General features: G+C 43.8%; 1 protein-coding gene across 1 annotated transcript in view; it reads left to right on the top strand.

Annotated features, from left to right (window-relative positions):
* Positions 1 to 18336, top strand: part of LOC149433985 (receptor-type tyrosine-protein phosphatase T-like) — a 200383-nt gene extending 182047 nt beyond the window's left edge. The window contains exons 30-33 of the mRNA XM_089664251.1: positions 7777 to 7902; positions 8011 to 8168; positions 14076 to 14211; positions 17594 to 18336. Coding sequence (XP_089520377.1) covers positions 7777 to 7902; positions 8011 to 8168; positions 14076 to 14211; positions 17594 to 17668 — 495 coding nt within the window. The 3' untranslated portion in view covers positions 17669 to 18336. The remainder of the gene's footprint in view (positions 1 to 7776; positions 7903 to 8010; positions 8169 to 14075; positions 14212 to 17593) is intronic.
* Positions 18337 to 22324: the final 3988 nt, after the last annotated feature.

Raw genomic sequence — 22324 nt, 5'->3', positions numbered from 1 at the left:
CACCTGTTTTGACCCTGTTAGAAATAAATCTTTCTTTCTGAAAGTGTTAAACTGTTTCTAAGCGCTTTCTTGCAATTCACGAATCCCTGCCTTTGAAGAGACACTACTGTTGGATTATATCTCTGTATAACAGGTCCGCGGGCCGTGCTATATAGATCAATATTTCAATCATTACAGTGTATATTTGATAACGGGAGTTTCCCAGTCTCCGACAAAAGTGGTGGTGGCAGTAGAGGGTTAGTTGCGTAATTAACCCGACCCAGTAACAAGCGCATTCAGGCTGCAGGCACAGATAGTAGACCATTAGCTGGGCAATCGCTGTGCTGGGTGTGGCTAAGTGTGGCCTTGTTACGCGCGTCACACCGCGGTGTTAGATCGGCCGGTCCTTCGGTCACGGGTTTGGTGAGAAGGTCTGGGGTCTGACGCCGTGGGCGTGACGTATTACTGTTAGTCGCAGCTGTGCGATTGTCGCCCTGTTGGTGGTGGCGACCGCGGGTCGTGACAATGTCGAGTGTCTGTTTTGAGAAATGTTTGAAAATATGGGAGCCGTGGTTGACTTATGCTTTTCCCACACTCTCCCTGACTAGTCTGTTGTTCGGTGTTGGTGTTCCCGGACCCCTGCTCCTGGTCTTGTCTTCCTTTTCTACTCCTTTTTATCTTTGCTTGCCTTTTGTGAGGCGGTGGATAGCTGCCTTTGGTTTGAGCTGCTGTCAGTGTTATAGCACTGTTTTTGTAATGTATGTGCCATTGATGGCCCCTGCGTGGGCGTACCTTTTGCTCTGTTGGTGTTAGAGCACTGTTTTCTTCACTTTTTATGTGCCATTGATAGCCCCTGCATGGGCGTGTCTTGTTGCTCAAGTCTTGTTGAAATTAGCTAGTTAGGTGCTGCCCCGGCCAGGAGGGTGAGGGTTAATATAGTTCTTAGGTTTTTCTATTTGGTGGGATCTTTTGGTCCCTCTCCTTCTGTGAATATATAAAAGAAAAAGTGAGTTCCCCAGGGGGAGTCTGAAGGCTTTGCTTGTGGTCCATCTACCCCATGAGGAGTACAGATAATGAAGAGTGAGAGATGTGAAACCCACTTGGGTTTTACCCCAAAGATACCAGCTGCTGGGAAATGCCACTGATGGCCTTTTTACACATGGACTCTACCTTTGCAGGTATGCCGGGGAAGCTCATAGGATTAGGGACTGGGGATCTAGGAAGAGACTCTGTAATGTGCACTTTGATGCAGTAAATTGTTGAAATTTGCCTTCTGCTTGGTCTGAAGTCACTTAAAGGAGTGTAATGCAAGTACTTGGCACCTTGCTACAGTTTTGGTTCACCAGCACATTGGGGTATAAAGACAGCACTTAACCATTTCAATACCGTGCAATGTTACACCTTCCTGCCCAGGCCATTTTTCACGTTTCAGCGCTCTCACACTTTGAATGACAATTGCGCGGTCATACAACATTGTACCCAAACTAAAATGTTATAATTTTCTTCACACAACTAGAGCTTTCTTTTGGTGGTATTTAATCACCGCTGGGGTTTTTATTTTTTGCTAAATTAACAAAAAAAGACCAAAAAGTTTGAAAAAAAACACGTTTTTCTTTGTTTCTGTTATAAAAGTTTACAAATAAATAATTGTTCTTCATAAATTTAGGCCGAGATGTATTCTGCTACATGTCTTTGGTGAAAATAACCCAAATTAGGATGTATTATTTAGTTTGTAGGAAAGTTATAGAGTTCACAAACTATGGTATAGATCTGAATATTGATCAATCCTGAAGTACTGACGGCCAATCTAATTTCTTGAGGTCCAAGAATGTCAGAACAGTACAGATATCCCCCCAAATGTCAGGACAGTACAGATATCCCCCAAATGTCAGGACAGTACAGATATCCCCCCAAATGTCAGGACAATACAGCTATCCCCCAAATGTCAGGACAGTACAGATATCCCCACAAATGTCAGAACAGTACAGATATCCCCAAATGTCAGGACGGTACAGATATCCCCCAAATGTCAGAACAGTACAGATATCCCCCAAATGTCAGGACAGTACAGATATCCCCCCAAATGTCAGGACAGTACAGATATCCCCCAAATGTAGGACAGTACAGATATCCCCCAAATGTCAGGACAGTACAGATATCCCCCCAAATGTCAGGACAGTACAGATATCTCCCAAATGTCAGAACAGTACAGATATCCCCCAAATGTCAGGACAGTACAGATATCCCCCAAATGTCAGGACAGTACAGATATCCCCCCAAATGTCAGGACAGTACAGATATCCTCCCAAATGTCAGGACGGTACAGATATCCCCCAAATGTCAGAACGGTACAGATATCCCCCAAATGTCAGGATGGTACAGATATCCCCCAAATGTCAGAACAGTACAGATATCCCCCAAATGTCAGGACAGTACAGATATCCCCCAAATGTCAGAACAGTACAGATATCCCCCAAATGTCAGGACGGTACAGATATCCCCCAAATGTCAGAATAGTACAGATATCCCCCAAATGTAAGGACAGTACAGATATCCCCCAAATGTCAGAACAGTACAGATATCCCCCAAATGTCAGAACAGTACAGATATCCCCCAAATGACCCCTTTTTGCAGAGTAGACAGTCCGACGTACTTCATAAGAGGCATGGCGAGTTTTTTGAAGTTGTATTTTTTTTGTCATAATTTTTCGGAAAATGAAAAAATGAAAAAAAATTATTTTCACTATTTTTTTTTTTTACATACTGTCACCAGTGCAGTAGAGTGTCATCATATAACTGGCATGGCGGTGAACAGGGACACTGACTGGTGACAGTATGAAAAAAAAATTATATATATATATATATTTTTTTTTTATTATTTTTAATTTTTTATTACTTTTTTTTATTTTTTTTAAGATTTTTTTTTTTATATTTTACTATGACCAAAGTAGTACAATCTTACCATAGTAACATTGTACTACTTTGGGGAAGTGATCAGTATTTTTTTTTTTTTTACACAATTTGCTTATAGCAAAGAATTACTTTGCTATAATCAAGCATTTACCTGAATGAAATCGATTCATTCAGGTTTTTTTTTTTTTTTGTGCTTAGCTGTGATTTGGTCACAGCTAATTACATGAAATGTGCATGTGATTAGCTGTGACCATTCACAGCTAGACACTAGTATACAATGCATGGCATGAATGAAGCCATCCATTGTATACAACTGTCATGTGACCTGCTGTGATTGGTCACAGCAGGTCACATGGTACCAGCAATGGGGGCCGGTACTCAGATCTGTCATCGGCCATGTCCAAGGTAAACGGCCGGTGACAGATCGCGCCGCTGCGCGGCTCTGCATTAGCGCAAACTGCGCATGTGCGGGAGCACACCAAATGGCGTGCACCCAGGAATGCCGAACCATTGGCCGGGCGGCTAATGGTTAAAGAGTCATCCTAGTGCAGTTCTACATGTGGTTTCCATGGGTAGCAGAAGTTTACAGTCAGTTAAAGCAGCCTGTTGGTAACGTGTGCCTGTTGCAGGTGGTGCGGGTTCTCACAGCAAGGGAGATGTTGTCAGCGCTCTTTCCGCAGTGGTTTGTCTCCCATAGCATTGGGAGTGACTATCCAAGACCCCCAACCTGTACAAAGGTATGAGTGTTCAAGAGTTAGGTCAAGTGCATGTATGCAGCCCATGCTGGGCACACGACAGGGTCCATGCCGCTACTGGGAGAGGCAGTGGAAAAGGCTAGACAGGTGGATGTTGGCAAGACTCTGCGTGTCCTTCCTAATTGCACATTACAGTGGGAAGATGTACATATACATGGGGACCTGAGAGTTAACTTGGGAGCAGTTATGGTACAAGTGTACATGGTTTACATTCATCTCTAAAAGTAGAGGCCCGCCTTAAGGTTGAGTACTCCCCCACAGCGGCCTCAGCCTTGTCCCAGGGCATTAATGAAAATGGCCCAAGAGTCAAGGTACCCCATTTGTGTAGTAGATTGATCTTGTTAGTAGCCTAGAAGAACCCACCTTGGGGTAGGCCTCCTATGTGACCCATACTTGGTGCCCAACGAAGAGGGGAACATGGAGGAGGTACCAAGCGCCTACTCTACAGGCTGTCTCATCCAACTGTTAGGTGCAAGAAGCAGGAGGAATAGGGCTCAACTAGAGATCACCATAACAGAATGTGCTATATCCCTTGTTAGTTTTGTATCTGAAGGGTTTGGAAGTTTATTTGAAATAGAAAAGATACAAAGTAGCAGTAAATATTAGAGATGAAGGTGTGTGGAGATTCTTAGACATAGCAAGTGTATCAAAGAGCTGATATTTTGACCAAAGTGGGAGGCTTTTAAGCTCCAGTCCTGAACGGTTGTCATGAAGGACCCTTCCAAACATAAATATTTTCTGTATAAACTCATTCACTCCAGAATTTGCCCAAGCAGCACATCATCAACTACAGGAGACTTCCATTTTTGTGATTTTGGAACACATTATCAGCTCCACCATAACACATTCATATACCTTGCTGAAGTACATGGAGGTAACTGTTTCCACATTGCACAAAAAAAAGACATTCCAAGGGTCCAAGAAACAACAAAAAACCTGTGACAGACTAGGAGTGCAGAGAGAGAGAGAGAGCACACGGAGGCAGATTACAGGAAACCCAACGTGTGGGCATTTATTGGGGAAACTCAGGGTCCAGCCAATAGAAAAACTAGTCCACAGAACAACACAAGACACAGCAATGAAGAACGATCCTCAGGGTGGCAATATGGGGGAGCAGAGGGCAGTTAGTCCACAAGGCAAACAGGGCAGAGCAGGGTTAAGTCCAGCACAGGGCAGAGGTCCTGGGCACATCGGGGTTAATCCAGAACACAGGATGCGGAGCTGGGCAGAGAGGATTAAGTCCAGCACAGGGCAGAGTCAAGCACAGGGCAGAGGTCCGGGCACATCGGAGGTTAATCCAGAACACAGGATGCGGATCTGGGCAGAGAGGATTAAGTCCAGCACAGGGCAGAGGTCTGGCCACAACAGGGTTAATCCAGTACATAGGATGTGGAGCTGGGCAGAGAGGATTAAGTCCAGCACAGGGCAGAGGTCCGGGCACATCGGGGTTAATCCAGTACACACTATGCAGATCTGGGCAGAGAGGATTAAGTCCAGCACAGGGCAGAGGTCCGGGCACAACGGGGTTAATCCAGCACACAGGGCAAAGTCCTTGGCACAGGGTAGCAAATCCGGGACTCACCAGCCAGCAGTAGACCCAGCAGAGGAAGTCTAGGCAGATAGGCACCAATTCCTCATGGGTCTTCAGAGGGCTGTGTGTCCTGGCCGCAGCTTCAAGACCACACAGGCAACAGTTGACGGAAGAACAAAACGTAAAACAAAGTCCCAGTGTCCAGAAAACCACACAATGTTGAACCACAAATCCCAGCAGTGCACAAAGCAAAGCACAGTTCAATGCATCTCCTAGCGAGGCCTGCAGCCATGAGCTGCTCTGTCCATCCTGACTCATGCTCTGCACGTTCTGAGAGTTTTCTCTCACCATAGGGACATTATATGGTCCTTTCAAGTTGACCAAACCTCAAGCCCCCGGTGCCGACACGTCTGGCTTTTCACAGCCACAGGACACCGTGCTGTCTGTGCCTCCTACTGAGATCAACCTCATTACCCATCCCCTGCAGGGCACAGGAACTCCTAGATCAACCTCATCTTCCACCCCCTGCGGGGCACAGGAACTCATAGATCAACCTCATCCCCCACCCCCTGCAGGTCACAGGAACTCCTAGATCAACCTCATCTCCCACCCCCTGCAGGGCACAGGAGCTCACAGATCAACCTCCTCTCCCTCCCCCTACGTGGCACAGGAGCTCATAGATCAACCTCATCTCCCACCCCCTACGGGGCACAGGAGCTCATAGATCAACCTCATCTCCCACCCCCTGCAAGGCACAGGAACTCCTAGATCAACCTCATCTCCCACCCCCTGCGGGGCACAGGAGCTCATAGATCAACCTCATCTCCCACCCCCTGCGGAGCACAGGAGCTCATAGATCAACCTCATCTCCCACCCCCTGCGGGGCACAGGAGCTCACAGATCAACCTCATCTCCCACCCCCTGAGGGGCACAGGAGCTCACAGAGCAACCTCATCTCCCACCCCCTGAGGGGCACAGGAGCTCACAGATCAACCTCATCTCCCACCCCCTGCGGAGCACAGGAGCTCATAGATCAACCTCATCTCCCACCCCCTGCGGGGCACAGGAGCTCACAGATCAACCTCATCTCCTACCCCCTGCGGGGCACAGGAACTCATAGATCAACCTCATCTCTCACCCCCTGCGGGGCACAGGAACTCACAGATTTAATCAAATAGACAAGCTGACTGACACCCTTGTTGATTTCAACAAAACACAAAAAAAAAAAAAATAATTCTGATCTCCGTGACAAAACCGATTTTGCAAATTTTGCAAATCTGCTTTGTGTTCCACCATCGTGTATGGCCAAAATGAAAACTCATCAGATTAATTCAGCCAACAAAGTAGCCAGCAAGCGGGTGAGCACAAATCCTGTATAGATCAGGGGCGATGCCTGGTCCTGTATTGTATTAAAATGTTATCAAATATTTATGGTGTCACAGGAGCACCAACCCAAGCAGCTCACTAGGGGGATCCACATTGTCGCTATTCCCACGGATGGCGTGCGTTCCAACAACCGGAGGTGACATCAGAGGAACCAGGAGTTACGCGGGTGGCTGAGCATGCTCTGTGTGCGAAATGCATCAAGGCTTGAGCCGCATACGCCGCTTCCGGATCCTCTGACGTCACTTCCGCTTGTTGGAACGCACGCCGGACGAGGGAATATTCTATGCATAAAGGTAAACCCCCCCCAATACTCACCTAAGCCCCCTCTCGATCCAGCGATGTGCACTGGAGTCTCGGCTATTCCAGAACTCCCTCTTCTCATTGGCTGAGACAGAAGCAGAAGCTGTTAGCTCCCACTGCTGTCAATCACAGCCAGTGAGCCAATGAGCAGAGAGAGGGGGATTTTTTTCATTAAAAAATTAAACCTTTAGAATCACTTTAAGATTTTTTGGTTATACTGCTTGATAATTGATCGTGATCAGGGGCGGACTAACCATTTGGGAACTCGGGCACTGCCCGAGGGCCCGGGGTCAGTAGGGGGCCCCATTAGATGCCCCTGGTGCCTTTTTATAGGCTTTTTTGGGTGTGGTTTGAGTCTGGGCTAGGCCACAGGGGCCCTATAACCTCCTATTGCCCGGGGGCCCCATGAGTTGTCAGTCCGCCCCTGATCGTGATAATTGATTGTGATAATTGATTGTGATAATTGATCGTGATAATTGATCGTGATACTTGATTGATTGTGATACTTGATTGTGATAATTGATCTTGATAATTGATCGTGATAATTGATCGTGATAATTGATTGATTGTGATACTTGATTGTGATAATTGATTGTGATAATTGATTGTGATAATTGGTCGTGATACTTGATCGTGATAATTGAACGTGATAATTGATCATTCGTGTTTTTTGGATGTGGGATTTTTTTTGTTGTGTATAAATTATTAGCGGGGTATATTTGGTAAACGCCCACTTTTCTTCACTTCACATGTATGATAGGTGTAATTGCACTTAAAGGGGCAGCTGCCTAGATACATATTTATTTCACGAAGTATATGTTTTGACTGGGGTTGTTTTTCGGGTTTTTGTGGGGCGGGGGGGGGGTTCAATTAGAACTAAGAATAATGTTTTAAACCATTTTACCCCATGCAGAATGGCGCCAGGTTCTGGCCAGAGAAAGAAGAGACCTGTTATGGTACCTTCAAAGTCAGGACGATGGCGAAGAATCCAGGACACGGCTACACGGCCTCAACGCTCAACCTGAGAAGGAGTAAAGGGGTGAGAAAAAGTGGGGACCGGTGGAGGGAGCCAATGAGCTAGTTTGTGTACTACTACTTTACATCCATTACACTCGTTTACCTCATCATCATTAATGTTGTTTCCCAGCCCTCTGACAGCAGCCTCGAGGTGAGACTACTCCAGCTGGACTCATGGCCGTTGGGCCGATCTTTGCCGGAGAATCCTGCAGTCCTCATCAGTCTGGTTGGAGAAGCAGAGAAGTGCCAACAGCAGATGTCAGACAGTCACATCCTGGTCACCTGCTGGTAAGATGAGCGTTTCTTATGGTGGTTGGGTGGCACTGGCTGGAGAGGGAAGTAGGACGTGTTACAGGACATTGTTCTCTTTCATCTGTAGTTGACTTGTAGTCCTAAGTGAACTTACACCCCTGCTTTTGTTCTCCAAACCAGGGATTCTCAACCTTTATTCAGTCAAGGCACCCTTTATAATGATGGACAGTCTTGAGGCGCCCTTTAAAATGATGGACAGTCTTGAGACGCCCTGTATAATTATGGACAGTCTTGAGGCACCCTTTATAATTATGGACAGTCTTGAGGCGCCCTTTAAAATGATGGACAGTCTTGAGATGCCCTGTATAATTATGGACAGTCTTGAGGCACCCTTTATAATGATGGACAGTCTTGAGGCGCCCTTTAAAATGATGGACAGTCTTGAGGCACTCTTTAAAATTATAGACAGTCCTGAGGCACCCTTTAAAATGATGGACAGTCTCGAGGCACCCTTTAAAATGATGGACAGTCTCGAGGCACCCTTTAAAATTATGGACAGTTTTGAGGCACCCTTTAAAATGATGGATATTCTTTAGGCACCCTTTAAAATTATGGACATTCTTGAGGCACCCTTTAAAATTATGGACAGTCTTGAGGCACCCTTTATAATTATGGACAGTCTTGAGGCACCCTTTACTATTATAGACAGTCTTGAGGCACCCTTTAAAATGATGGACAGTCTTGAGACGCCCTGTATAATTATGGACAGTCTTGAGGCACCCATTATAATTATGGACAGTCTTGAGGCACCCTTTATAATGATGGACAGTCTTGAGACGCCCTTTAAAATGATGGACAGTCTTGAGACACTCTTTAAAATTATAGACAGGCCTGAGGCACCCTTTAAAATGATGGACAGTCTCGAGGCACCCTTTAAAATGATGGACAGTCTCGAGGCACCCTTTAAAATTATGGACAGTCTTGAGGCGCCCTTTAAAATGATGGACAGTCTTGAGACGCCCTGTATAATTATGGACAGTCTTGAGGCACCCTTTATAATTATGGACAGTCTTGAGGCACCCTTTAAAATTATGGACAGTCTTGAGGAACCCTTTAAAATTATGGACAGTCTCCAGGCACCCTTTAAAATTATGGACAGTCTTGAGGCACCCTTTAAAATTATGGATATTCTTTAGGCACCCTTTAAAATTATAGACATTCTTGAGGCACCCTTTAAAATTATGGACAGTCTTGAGGCACCCTTTATAATTATGGACAGTCTTGAGGCACCCTTTACAATTATGGACAGTCTTGAGGCACCCTTTAAAATGATGGACAGTCTTGAGACGCCCAGTATAATTATGGACAGTCTTGAGGCACCCTTTATAATGATGGACAGTCTTGAGGCGCCCTTTAAAATGATGGACAGTCTTGAGACACTCTTTAAAATTATAGACAGTCCTGAGGCACCCTTTAAAATGATGGACAGTCCTGAGGCACCCTTTAAAATGATGGACAGTCTCGAGGCACCCTTTAAAATTATGGACAGTCTTGAGGCGCCCTTTAAAATGATGGACAGTCTTGAGGCGCCCTTTAAAATGATGGACAGTCTTGAGACACTCTTTAAAATTATGGACAGTCTTGAGGCACCCTTTAAAATTATGGACAGTTTTGAGGCACCCTTTAAAATTATGGACAGTTTTGAGGCACCCTTTAAAATGATGGATATTCTTTAGGCACCCTTTAAAATTATGGACATTCTTGAGGCACCCTTTAAAATTATGGACAGTCCCGAGGCACCCTTTAAAATTATGGACAGTCTTGAGGCACCCTTTATAATTATGGACAGTCTTGAGGCACCCTTTACAATTATGGACAGTCTTGAGGCACCCTTTAAAATGATGGACAGTCTTGAGACGCCCTGTATAATTATGGACAGTCTTGAGGCACCCATTAAAATTATGGACAGTCCCGAGGCACCCTTTAAAATTATAGACAGTCCTGAGGCACCCTTTAAAATGATGGACAGTCTCGAGGCACCCTTTAAAATTATGGACAGTCTTGAGGCGCCCTTTAAAATGATGGACAGTCTTGAGACGCCCTGTATAATTATGGACAGTCTTGAGGCACCCATTATAATTATGGACAGTCTTGAGGCACCCTTTATAATGATGGACAGTCTTGAGGCGCCCTTTAAAATGATGGACAGTCTTGAGACACTCTTTAAAATTATAGACAGTCCTGAGGCACCCTTTAAAATGATGGACAGTCTCGAGGCACCCTTTAAAATTATGGACAGTTTTGAGGCACCCTTTAAAATGATGGATATTCTTTAGGCACCCTTTAAAATTATGGACATTCTTGAGGCACCCTTTAAAATTATGGACAGTCCCGAGGCACCCTTTAAAATTATGGACAGTCTTGAGGCACCCTTTATAATTATGGACAGTCTTGAGGCACCCTTTACAATTATGGACAGTCTTGAGGCACCCTTTAAAATTATGGACAGTCCTAAGGCACCCTTTAAAATGATGGATATTCTTTAGGCACCCTTTAAAATGATGGACATTCTTGAGGCACCCTTTAAAATTATGGACAGTCTTGAGGAACCCTTTAAAATTATGGACAGTCTTGAGGCACCCTTTACAATTATGGACAGTCTTGAGGCACCCTTTACAATTATGGACAGTCTTGAGGCACCCTTTAAAATTATGGACAGTCCTAAGGCACCCTTTAAAATTATGGACAGTCTTGAGGCACCCTTTAAAATTATGGACAGTCTTGAGGCACCCTTTAAAATTATGGACAGTCTTGAGGAACCCTTTAAAATTATGGACAGTCTTGAGGCACCCTTTAAAATGATGGACAGTCTCGAGGCACCCTTTAAAATTATGGACAGTCTCCAGGCACCCTTTAAAATTATGGACAGTCTTGAGGCACCCTTTAAAATTATGGACAGTCTTGAGGCACCCTTTAAAATGATGGACAGTCTTGAGGCACCCTTTGCAATTATGGACAGTCTGAGGCACCCTTTAAAATTATGGACAGTCTTGAGGCACCCTTTGCAATTATGGACAGCCTGAGGCACCCTTTAAAATTATGGACAGTCTTGAGGCACCCTTTAAAATTATGGACAGTCTTGAGGCACCCTTTAAAATGATGGACAGTCTTGAGGCAAGCTTTAAAGTGATGGACAGCCTGAGGCACCCTTTAAAATTATGGACAGTTTTGAGGCACCCTTTAAAATTATGGACAGTCTTGAGGCACCCTTTAAATTGATTCCCTGCCGACACCCGACAATCGCCATGTAAAATGAAAGGGGAGAGGTCTGTAAGTAAACAACACAGATCCCTCCCCTGCCAGCAAGCACATGCTGCTTTGTATGGCTCTGCACAGCATGTCTCTCTAGTAACATAGCACACAGGTAACCCATTGATGGCCCCAGATTTTAACCCCTTCCTGCCCAGTGCCATTAGTACAGTGTCAGTGCTTTTATTCACACTGATCACTGTATTGGTGTCACTGGGGATGTCAGTGACATCAGTCAGTTCCTCCGCCAGTGTCAGAATGCCTGCCGCAGTCCCGCTATAAGTCGCTGATTACTAGTATAAAAAAAAATTGAATTAAAATCCTAGTATCTATACCGCCATTTGTAGACACTTTCATGTAAACCAATCAATTTACACGTATTGGGATTTTTTTTTTAGAAAAGACACGGAGCAGGAGACATTTTTGCCGAAACGTATGACAAAATTTGATTTTTATTTTTACTGGATATGTTTTATAGTAAAAAATATTGCGGGGGTTTCAAATTTTTTTTGTTTATAGTGGAAAAAATAAAACCCGCACAGAAGATAAAATACCACCAAAAGAACGCTCTATTTGTGGGAAAAAAGGACAATAATTTCATTTACGTGACCGCGCAAATGTCAGTTAAAGTAACGCAGCGCGTATCACAACAAATGGCCTGGTCAGGAAGGGGGGGATCCTCTGGAGGGCGAGGGGTTAAAGTGTTCCTAAACCCCCAACAGTACAATCTGTCTGTATACACAGTGACGCGTGCTTGTTATACTCACTGTGGAGCCTAAGGGGTTACTCCTCTGCATTGTGTAAAAAGGCTGTTTGATCCTGTCTTCTCTGATCCTCCCCTTCTTCCAGTGCCCCCCTCTTATCTCCTGATAAGACATATATCTTGTCACTATGCACATGCTCAGTTTGGTGTGTATTGCTAGAGAGGGTTTTTTTTTTGGAAGAATGCATGTGATCAGCACAAGACCAATCAGCACTGTCCAGACAGTGGGTCAAGGGCCCTGCATCCTCCTAGAGCAGAATGAAAACTCCTACAAGTTTTAACCCATGCCCTGCTGGACATTGCTAGAAGTCTGGAGAGAGCGGATATAGTGAATGCGGGGTCCGGGGAGAGCGGATATAGTGAATGCGGGGTCCGGGGGGAGCGGATATAGTGAATGTGGGGTCCGGGGAGAGCGGATATAGTGAATGAGGGGTCCGGGGAGAGAGGATATAGTGAATGCGGGGTCCGGGGAGAGCGGATATAGTGAATGCGGGGTCCGGGGAGAGCGGATATAGTGAATGCGGGGTCCGGGGAGAGCGGATGTAGCGAATGCGGGGTCCGGGGAGAGCGGATATAGTGAATGCGGGGTCCGGGGAGAGCGGATATAGTGAATGCGGGGTCCGGGGAGAGCGGATATAGTAAATGCGGGGTCCGGGGAGAGCGGGTATAGTGAATGCGGGGTCCGGGGAGAGCGGATATAGCGAACGCGGGGTCCGGGGAGAGCGGATATAGCGAACACGGGGTCCGGGGAGAACGGATATAGCGAACGCGGGGTCCGGGGAGAGCGGATATAGTGAAAGCGGGGTCCGGGGAGAGCGGATATAGTGAATGCGGGGTCTGGGGAGAGCCGATATAGTGAATGCGGGGTCCGGGGAGAGCGGATATAGTGAATGCGGGGTCCGGGGAGAGCGGATATAGTGAATGCGGGGTCCGGGGAGAGCGGATATAGTGAATGCGGGGTCCGGGGAGAGCGGATATAGTGAATGCGGGGTCCGGGGAGAGCGGATATAGTGAATGCGTGGTCTGGGGAGAGGGGATATAGTGGATGCGGGATCCGGGGAGAGCGGATATAGTGAATGCGGGGTCCGGGGAGAGCGGATATAGTGAATGCGGGGTCCGGGGAGAGCGGATATAGTGAATGCGGGGTCCGGGGAGAGCGGATATAATGAATGCGGGGTCCGGGGAGAGCGGATATAATGAATGCGGGGTCCGGGGAGAGCCGATATAGTGAATGCGGGGTCCGGGGAGAGCCGATACAGTGAATGCGGGTTCCGGGGAGAGCGGATATAGTGAATGCGGGGTCCGGGGAGAGCCGATATAGTGAATGCGGGGACCGGGGAGAGCGGATATAGTGAATGCGGGGTCCGGGGAGAGCGGATATAGTGAATGCGGGGTCCGGGGAGAGCGGATATAGTGAATGCGGGGTCCGGGGAGAGCGGATATAGTGAATGCGGGGTCCGGGGAGAGCGGATATAGTGAATGCGGGGTCCGGGGAGAGCGGATATAGTGAATGCGGGGTCCGGGGAGAGCGGATATAGTGAATGCGGGGTCCGGGGAGAGCGGATATAGTGAATGCGGGGTCCGGGGAGAGCGGATATAGTGAATGCGGGGTCCGGGGAGAGCGGATATAGTGAATGCGGGTTCCGGGGAGAGCGGATATAGTGAATGCAGGGTCCGGGGAGAGCGGATATAGTGAATGCGGGGTCCGGGGAGAGCGGATATAGGGAATGCGGGGTCCGGGGAGAGCGGATATAGTGAGTACTTTAATAATCTATGTCATAACTTGTTTTGGACATATTTTGTTTTCTCCCGTAGAGTATTGATGTATATAAATGTGTAATAATCACATCTCATTCTCTCTCTCTCTGCAGCGATGGGGCCGGCCGGTCGGGTCTGTTCTGCGCCGGAGTCCTAATCTGTGACCAGATCCGCAGTGACGGCTGTTTGGATGTATCTCAGGCTGTGCGCTCACTTCGGAGGAGACGCTGCCAGTTCATCCCCAATGCGGTATGATGTACACATTCACACTGCACACGTGCCGCCATATTGCTGCATGTATAATAATCGCTAGGAGTCATTCAAAGGAAAGAAAAAAAATAGATAAATGAAACATATATACTTCATAACCGGCAATGGGGAGGAAAACGTAAACAAACTCCTGGCTGCTGCTATCTGCCAAACGTTTGTTTACATGCAAGCACTGGTGCTGCCATAATAGCTACAGAAGTGGCAGTTAGAGGGGGATTTCTCTCATTCTACCATTACTTTGGAGTCCTCTCTACAGGACAGGAAGACAGGAAATGAAGGGAGATTTTCCCAGTGAGACATGGATTGCAAAAAACACAACGGGATTGTAATCCATCCCTACTAGCCATACACTTCCCGACCACCCTATAGCGGAACTACTGCTAAAAGGTGGCAGGGCTGCGTAAAATCACGTATATATACGTGATTTTGAATTTCTGGGTAGGGGGCGCCGTCCTACCCGTGCCGCCATTAGTCGCTACAGATGTTGATCAACGGGGCCCAGACGGAGATTCCCCGCCGGCAGCCGGCGATCGCAGAGGAGCAGTGACAGGGGAGAGGTCTGTATGCAAACAACATATATCTCTCCCCTGTCAGCAAGGACATCCTGCTTTGTATGGCTCTGCATAGCCATACAAAGCAGCATCTTTCTCTAGTAAAATGCACAGGGGCAGACTGACAACTCATGGGGCCGCCGGGCAATAGGGGATCATGGGGCCCCTGTGTCCTCACCCACACTCAAACGTCACCGAAAAAAAGCCTATGAAAAAGGTACTAGGGGCATCTCATGGGGCCCCCTACTGACCCTGGGCCCTCGAGCAGTGCCCGAGTGCCCAAATGGTCAGTCCGCCCCTGCACACATTTTGGTCGAAATTTATGAAGACATTTTTTTTTTGTTGGATATGTTTTATAGCAGAAAATAGAAAAAAAAATTTCCAAAATTTTCAGTCTTTTTCCATTTACTTAACTTTCACATAAACCAGTTAATATACACTTATTTGGGATATTCCGACCAAAGAACCGTAGAAGTACAGTACACATTTGTCCTACATTTATGAAGAAAGATTATTTGTTTGCAACATTTTATTACAGAAAAATGTGGGTTTTTTAATTTATGGAATTTTCTCATTTATATAGCAAAAAAAAAATAGTGATTGAAAATGCCACCAAATACATTTTTTTTTTATAAATGTATATGAAAAAATTATATAAATTTAATTTGGGTATACCATTGCATAACTGTGCAATTGGCAGTTAAAGGAGTGCAGTGCTGAATAGCAATTGCCATGGTCATGATGTTACTATTACTATTATTATTTTAAAAGATACTATATAGGAGTGTTTGGTTGTTAAAAAAAGTAAGTCCTCTGTCCAGTTATGTAATGCACAAACCTCAGAAAGTAAACAAAATCCTTCCCTCACCTTCCCTGACTGAGCCAAATCCTCCATCATTTGTATCACACCCCTCCCCTCCCAGGCACTGCAGCTCACAGTGGGCGTGTTTCAGTAACAGAGGCAGTACCATCAATCTAGAAAGTAGTGGGCGGGGCTGGGTGTGGCCAGGTGCTGATTGACAAGCTACAGGCTTGTGAATCAGCAGCGACAATGCTGATAGCCACACCCCCGGTAGCATCTTTTCATCCCACTGCAACTCTGCTCCGACTTCAGACACAGTGCCCCCCCCCCATCCCAGTTGCAGGGGGTCTAGGAGAAATCTGTAAATGCAGATGTAATTACAATTCAGACATGCAGTACATACAGCACTCAGCATACATGAGTCCACCCCAACACTGTGATAGCCTCTGATTGGTAGTGATCAGTCACTGTACAGCCCGGCCCCCTTGTGGAGGCGAGAGATACATTGTATCATTATATACATCCTATTATACATTGTATCATTATATACATTCCATTATACATTGTATCATTATATACACTCTATTATACATTGTATCATTATATACACTCTATTATACATTGTATCATTATATACATCCCATTATACATTGTATCATTATATACACTCTATTATACATTGTATCATTATATACACTCTATTATACATTGTATCATTATATACACCCTATTATACATTGTATCATTATATACACCCTATTATACATTGTATCATTATATACACCCGATTATACATCGTATCATTATATACATTCCATTATACATCGTATCATTATATACATTCCATTATACATCGTATCATTATATACATTCCATTATACATCGTATCATTATATACATCCTATTATACATTGTATCATTATATACATCCTATTATACATTGTATCATTATATACATTCCATTATACATTGTATCATTATATGCATTCTATTATACATTGTATCATTATATACATCCCATTATACATTGTATCGTTATATACATTCCACTATACATTGTATCATTATATATATATATATATATATATATATATTCCATTATACATTGTATCATTATATGCATTCTATTATACATTGTATCATTATATACATCCCATTATACATTGTATCGTTATATACATTCCACTATACATTGTATCATTATATACATTCCACTATACATTGTATCATTATATATATTCCATTATACATTGTATCATTATATACATTCCATTATACTGTACATTGTATCTCTCTAACTCCTGGCATAGAGAGAGAAAAAATATTTGTAAAAAAAAAAAAAAAAAGATAAATAAATATTAAAAAATAAAATAAAAAATAAAGAAAAAACACCTAGATGAAGGTCTGATCTAGTTCAGTGCCAGGGTTAGTGTTTGGGTCAAGGTCAAAGGTCAAGGGTCAAGATTTTTTGGAAAAAAAATGTTATGAGTGTCAGTATGTTTTAGGTAAAAAAAAAAAAAAAGACAAAAACAAAATGCTCACTATTGTTTCTGGGCTGTACTCCGGGTACAAACAACAAATAACATACACATATATGGTATCACTGTGATTGTCAAGAGCTGGAGAATTTATTTTGTGTTGGTCTTTGGTGGTCGGTTATGGTGGTAACAAGAAACACACAGCTAAACAAAAAAAAATTTTTTTTTTACTATTTTGGGCCAGTTTTCCTTTGATAATAAAAAAAAATCAGGAGATATCCATTACCATTTACCACCAAATGACAGCCCAATTTGTCCTGAAAAAAAATGCGGTATAATCCACCTGGATGTACGAAGTAGTTGTGGTGATTTGTACGGTTTTACTATCACATGTCAACGTTGCAGAATTGTGCTTAGGCATTTAGATTTGTGTTACCCTCAGGAGGGAAGGGGTTAAAGTATCTGAGGGCTTGTATGAGACAATAAAAGCGCTGCTTCCATCTCTGCCATGTCCATTTGTGTCTCCGCAGGAACAGTACTCCTTCTGCTACACGTTGGCTCAGAGTTATCTGGATTCATTTGAAACCTACGGGAACTTCAAATAAAAAATATTGGAGAAGAAGCCTTCTGGTGACAGGCCGTATATTACTATGGATGGAGTGACTGGATCCAGGACTGGGACAAACATGGACCAGGACCACCGTTTCCGATTTTGACCATAGATGAAAAGGTTGCCTGTCTGCTGCACAGGGTTCCCAGAATGGTTGCAGGACCCCATCTTGGGGGGGGGGGGGTATCAGGAAACTACATGGGGGTCATGAAAGACAATGCCTAACTTTCTATAACGAATCAATAGTGCCCCCCTGTTGGGTAACAAGAGTGCAATGATGATGGTGGACGCATGAAGTGGCCAGGAGCTGATTCATATGGGAAAACACCGTAGGAAGTTCTGCCGGTGGCCACAAAGGTCCTCACAAACATACTTATGGTCCTTAGAATGTTCATGGGCGGTGACTACCGGATGAGCTTCTTTGGCCAATTGCAGAACATGCTAATGTCATAGCAAGTTCATGTCAGGACGGTTCCCAGACCCTTGGGTTCAACTAGACATGTGCAGAATTTAAAAAAATTAGTTTTGTTTCGTTTCAGATCATTTAAGTTACTGATTTTGTTTCGTTGCATTTGTAACAAAAAATAGTTTTGTCTTGTTTATTCGTTTGAGACAGGATTAAAATGTTTCCACTGGATTCGAATCGAATTTGAATCGAAAATATCTAATTGATCCGAATTCATTGTGACGAATAACTGATTGTCTTCAATTCAAAATTCAAATTTTCAATTTCGGAAGATGGTTCTATTTTATTCTATTCCATTCTATTTTTCTTATATTCTATTTGTTTATTTTCTATTCTATGTCATTCTTTTTATATTTTATTCGATTCTATTCTTTTCTATTCCTTTACTTTCTATTATGTTCTTTTAAAAATTAGAGTTTCAGAAGATGGCTATATTCTTTCTGTTTTATTTTATTCTAATTTATTATATTTTTGTTTTTCTATTGTACTCTTTTATTTTAGATTCTATAATATTCTACTGTATTCTTTTCTATTCAATTCTATCAATTTCTATTCTGTTCTTTAATTTTCTGTTCAAAATTTTCCACTGGATTCAAAGTATTCGAATCAAATTTGAATCGAAAATATCTAATCGATTTGAATTCATTGTGACAAATAACTGATTGCCTTCTATTCAAAATTAAAATTTTCAATTTCGGAAGATGGTTCTATTTTATTCTATTCCATTCTATTTTTCTTCTATTCTATTTGTTTATTTTCTATTCTATGTCATTTTTTTATATATTATTCGATTCTATTCTTTTAAAAACTTAGAGTTTCAAAAGACGGCTATATTCTTTCTGTTTTATTTTATTCTAATTTATTATATTTTCATTTTCTATTGTATTCTTTTATTTTCGATTCTATAATATTGTAATGTATTCTTTTCTATTCAATTATATCAATTTCTATTCTGTTCTTTAATTTTCTGTTAAACTTTTTTCACTGGATTCAAAGTATTCAAATCGAATTTGAATCGAAAATATCTAATCGATCTGAATTCATTGTGACAAATAACTGATTGTCTTCTATTCAAAATTCAAATTTTCAATTTCAGAAGATGGTTCTATTTTATTCTATTCCATTCTATTTTTCTTCTATTCGTTTATTTTCTGTTCTGTGTCATTCTTTTTATATTTTATTCTATTCCTTTACTTTCTGTTCTTTTATTTTCTATTCTTTTAAAAATTAGAATTTCGGAGGACGGCTATATTCTTTCTAATTTATTATATTTTTGTTTTTCTACTGTTTTCTTTTCTATTCAATTCTATCAATTTCTATTCTGTTCTTTCATTTTCTGTTTTCAAATCTGACAGTACGGGGGAACTTCTCCCCATACCAGGGGCGGACTGACAACTCATGGGGCCCCCAGGCAATAGGGGATCATGGGGCCCCTGTGTCCTTGCCCAAACTCAAAAAGCATATGAAAAAGGTACTAGGGGCATCTCATGGGGCCCCCTACTGACCCCGGGCCCTCGGGCAGTGCCCGAGTTTCCAAATGGTCAGTCTGCCCCTGCCCCATACTATCTGTCAGATGGAGGGGGGTGGTGGCTGCGGCTATGGGATCATGTAACATGTTCTCAAAGGTGAACCTATCCTTTTATGAGGTGTTGGGACAGGGAGGGGTTATTAAGTGGCGGAGCACATCTCTGGCTCTCCTGTATAGGTTGCACCTTGCACACTCACACCCAGGGGTGGACTGACAACTCATGGGGCCCCCGGGCAATAGGGGATCATGGGGCACCTGTGTCCTTGCCCAAATTTAAAAAAGCCTATGAAAAAGGTACCAAGGGCATCTCATGGGGCCCCCTACTGACCCCGGGCCCTCGGGCAGTGCCCGAGTTTCCAAATGGTCAGTCCGCCCCTGCTCACACCATGAAGTACTGCTAGTTGTCCTATTGAAGGAATGGGAAATACGAAGGTGTTGTTGGCCAAAGAACTAAGCGACAATATTGCATGAAAACGTAAATATGGGACTTTCCAGCTTCCACACGCACACCATCATCTACAATATACCAGTAGAAGGTTTTTTTATTACCAGCAAATCATAGATCACGTATACAACAAAGGAGAGGAAGTCTAAAAGTCTTTATCTGTCAATATCTCAATGCATTAACAGTAAGCCACCTCAAATACCCCCAAAATCCCACCATTTAACTTACATTTGTATAAAAAATTGGCCCTTATTATATTTTGACTTTTTTATCTTCATCATCATCATTCACATACATTTATTCATTTTTAGAATGTTATTTATGGTTTTAGTCCTGTTCTTAGTCCTCCTATGATGCTGCTGCTGTTGTTTCATCATGCATTATAACGTTGGCCCTTATTATATATTTTGACTTTTTACTTTCATTATTATTTGCATATATTTATCTATTTTTAGAATGCTATTTATGTTCTTAGTCCTTCTAAGACTTTGCTGCTGTTTTCTTATCAAGCATTAAGATCTACAACGTGAAGGCGATCTCGCTATACCCGCACGCTGCATAAGCATCCCTTATCCAAGATCGATCCACTGGAAAATGGCGCGTATGGTTCCGCGCATGCGCACTAGCGTGGTCCATAGATGCTGTGATCTGATAGAGATTGACCTAAGGGAATATGGCGTCTGCGCTTTTGCGCAGGCGCATAAGCATGATCCATAGACGTGCGAATCAGGCCGAGTTTAGTCCACTAGAAAAGGGCGCTCGCGCTCTCGCGCATGCGCACTTTTGTGGACACCGGCAAGATGGCGCCGGCGGATCTGATCCCTATATAAGGGCATATACTGACGTCTGGCTGCTATGGCATCACCCCTTATGAGGACATATTCGCATATGAAACGCGTCAAGGAGGAGCCTTTGCACGCTGTGACGTCACGCCGCCAGATCACGGAGGTCCGGCGGCCATCTTCCTGCTACAGCTGGTCAGTGTATTTAGCAGCTTGGTTACTGCTTTACCCGGTTTACTTGTGATTTTTGGATTTAACTACCCATTTTTACTCATGTATGTGAAATACCTGTGATACCTTTATCTTCATCATTTATTTGCTCAATAAATATGGTTACATACTACACTATGGGCATCCATCTTTGTTTCTCTGTACCGAGCAATTAAATCCATCCAGGATCCCAGGTATTCTACCAGGACCAGAGGGCGGAGCCTTTTTTGACCAGATCCCATTGCAGCATATCCGGCTAAGGGCGTTGTTGAGTGACATCTCTAGCACCCACACCTGCAGAGGAGAGGATCCCGTCCCAGGCTGTACCTGTATATGTTTGTATATTTGACCTATGCACATTAAGTGTCAAGGCTCCGGGTATGACCAGAAGTGTGTGGACTGACACAGGGAAACGCAGGCTTCAGATATAGTAAATAATATAATTTATTGAGACTAACAATACAAATATAAACGCAGTGCACCAAACCCCAAGCTAACACAAATACATACAACAAGGTAAAACAAACCCAAACCTAAACTGATATAGATACACAGGTACATACACATATAGAGCACAACGTAGTCAGGCAGGCCGGGTCGATAACTAATGGGCAGGTAGGTACAGGGGGTCAGGCAGAGAATGGTCAGGGTCACAAGCCAGGGATCAAACAAGAGAAGTCAGCAGAGGTCAGGATCAGGCAGGGTCGGCAACAAATCAGTCAGACAGGAACAGGAATGCAGGTTACAAGATACAGGGGCCCATGGAAAAACACACACCAAGGCCCTGACTGTGAGTCTGGCCATTCCTTAAATACAACCCCTGCAATCAGCTTCAGGTGTTTGGCTGACTGCAGGGGTGAGTCTCTGATTGCTGAGAGCACCCGCTGGCCAGCCCTGGTACTGCAGCCCACAAGGCAGGTGAGTCCCACCGTTATTGGCAAGTCCATTCCTGACATTAAGATTGCGCTTCCAGTGAGTGGGCAATCTTTCCATTGGTTGCACATCACCGGATTATTTTGATTCACACCGGGATATAGATATCTGTCCATCAACATCAGTGGGGACTGTCACTGTCACCTGAGATATATAACATCACTTTGGGCATCCTCATATTGAGAATTTATGTTGCCGTTCCTATTCAGGACGATTTATTAATACAGTTTATTGATAACTACCTGCACTTTATTCACATTATATAGCGCTGCACTCGTTTTTTACAT

The sequence above is a fragment of the Staurois parvus genome, unplaced genomic scaffold, assembly GCF_062004578.1.
Source record: "Staurois parvus isolate SC_StPar_1 unplaced genomic scaffold, SC_StPar_1.0 ptg001869l, whole genome shotgun sequence".
In the NCBI taxonomy this organism is placed as follows: domain Eukaryota; kingdom Metazoa; phylum Chordata; class Amphibia; order Anura; family Ranidae; genus Staurois; species Staurois parvus.
The sequence above is the reverse complement of the archived record's forward strand: the minus strand, read 5'-3'. Positions and strand labels throughout refer to the sequence as shown.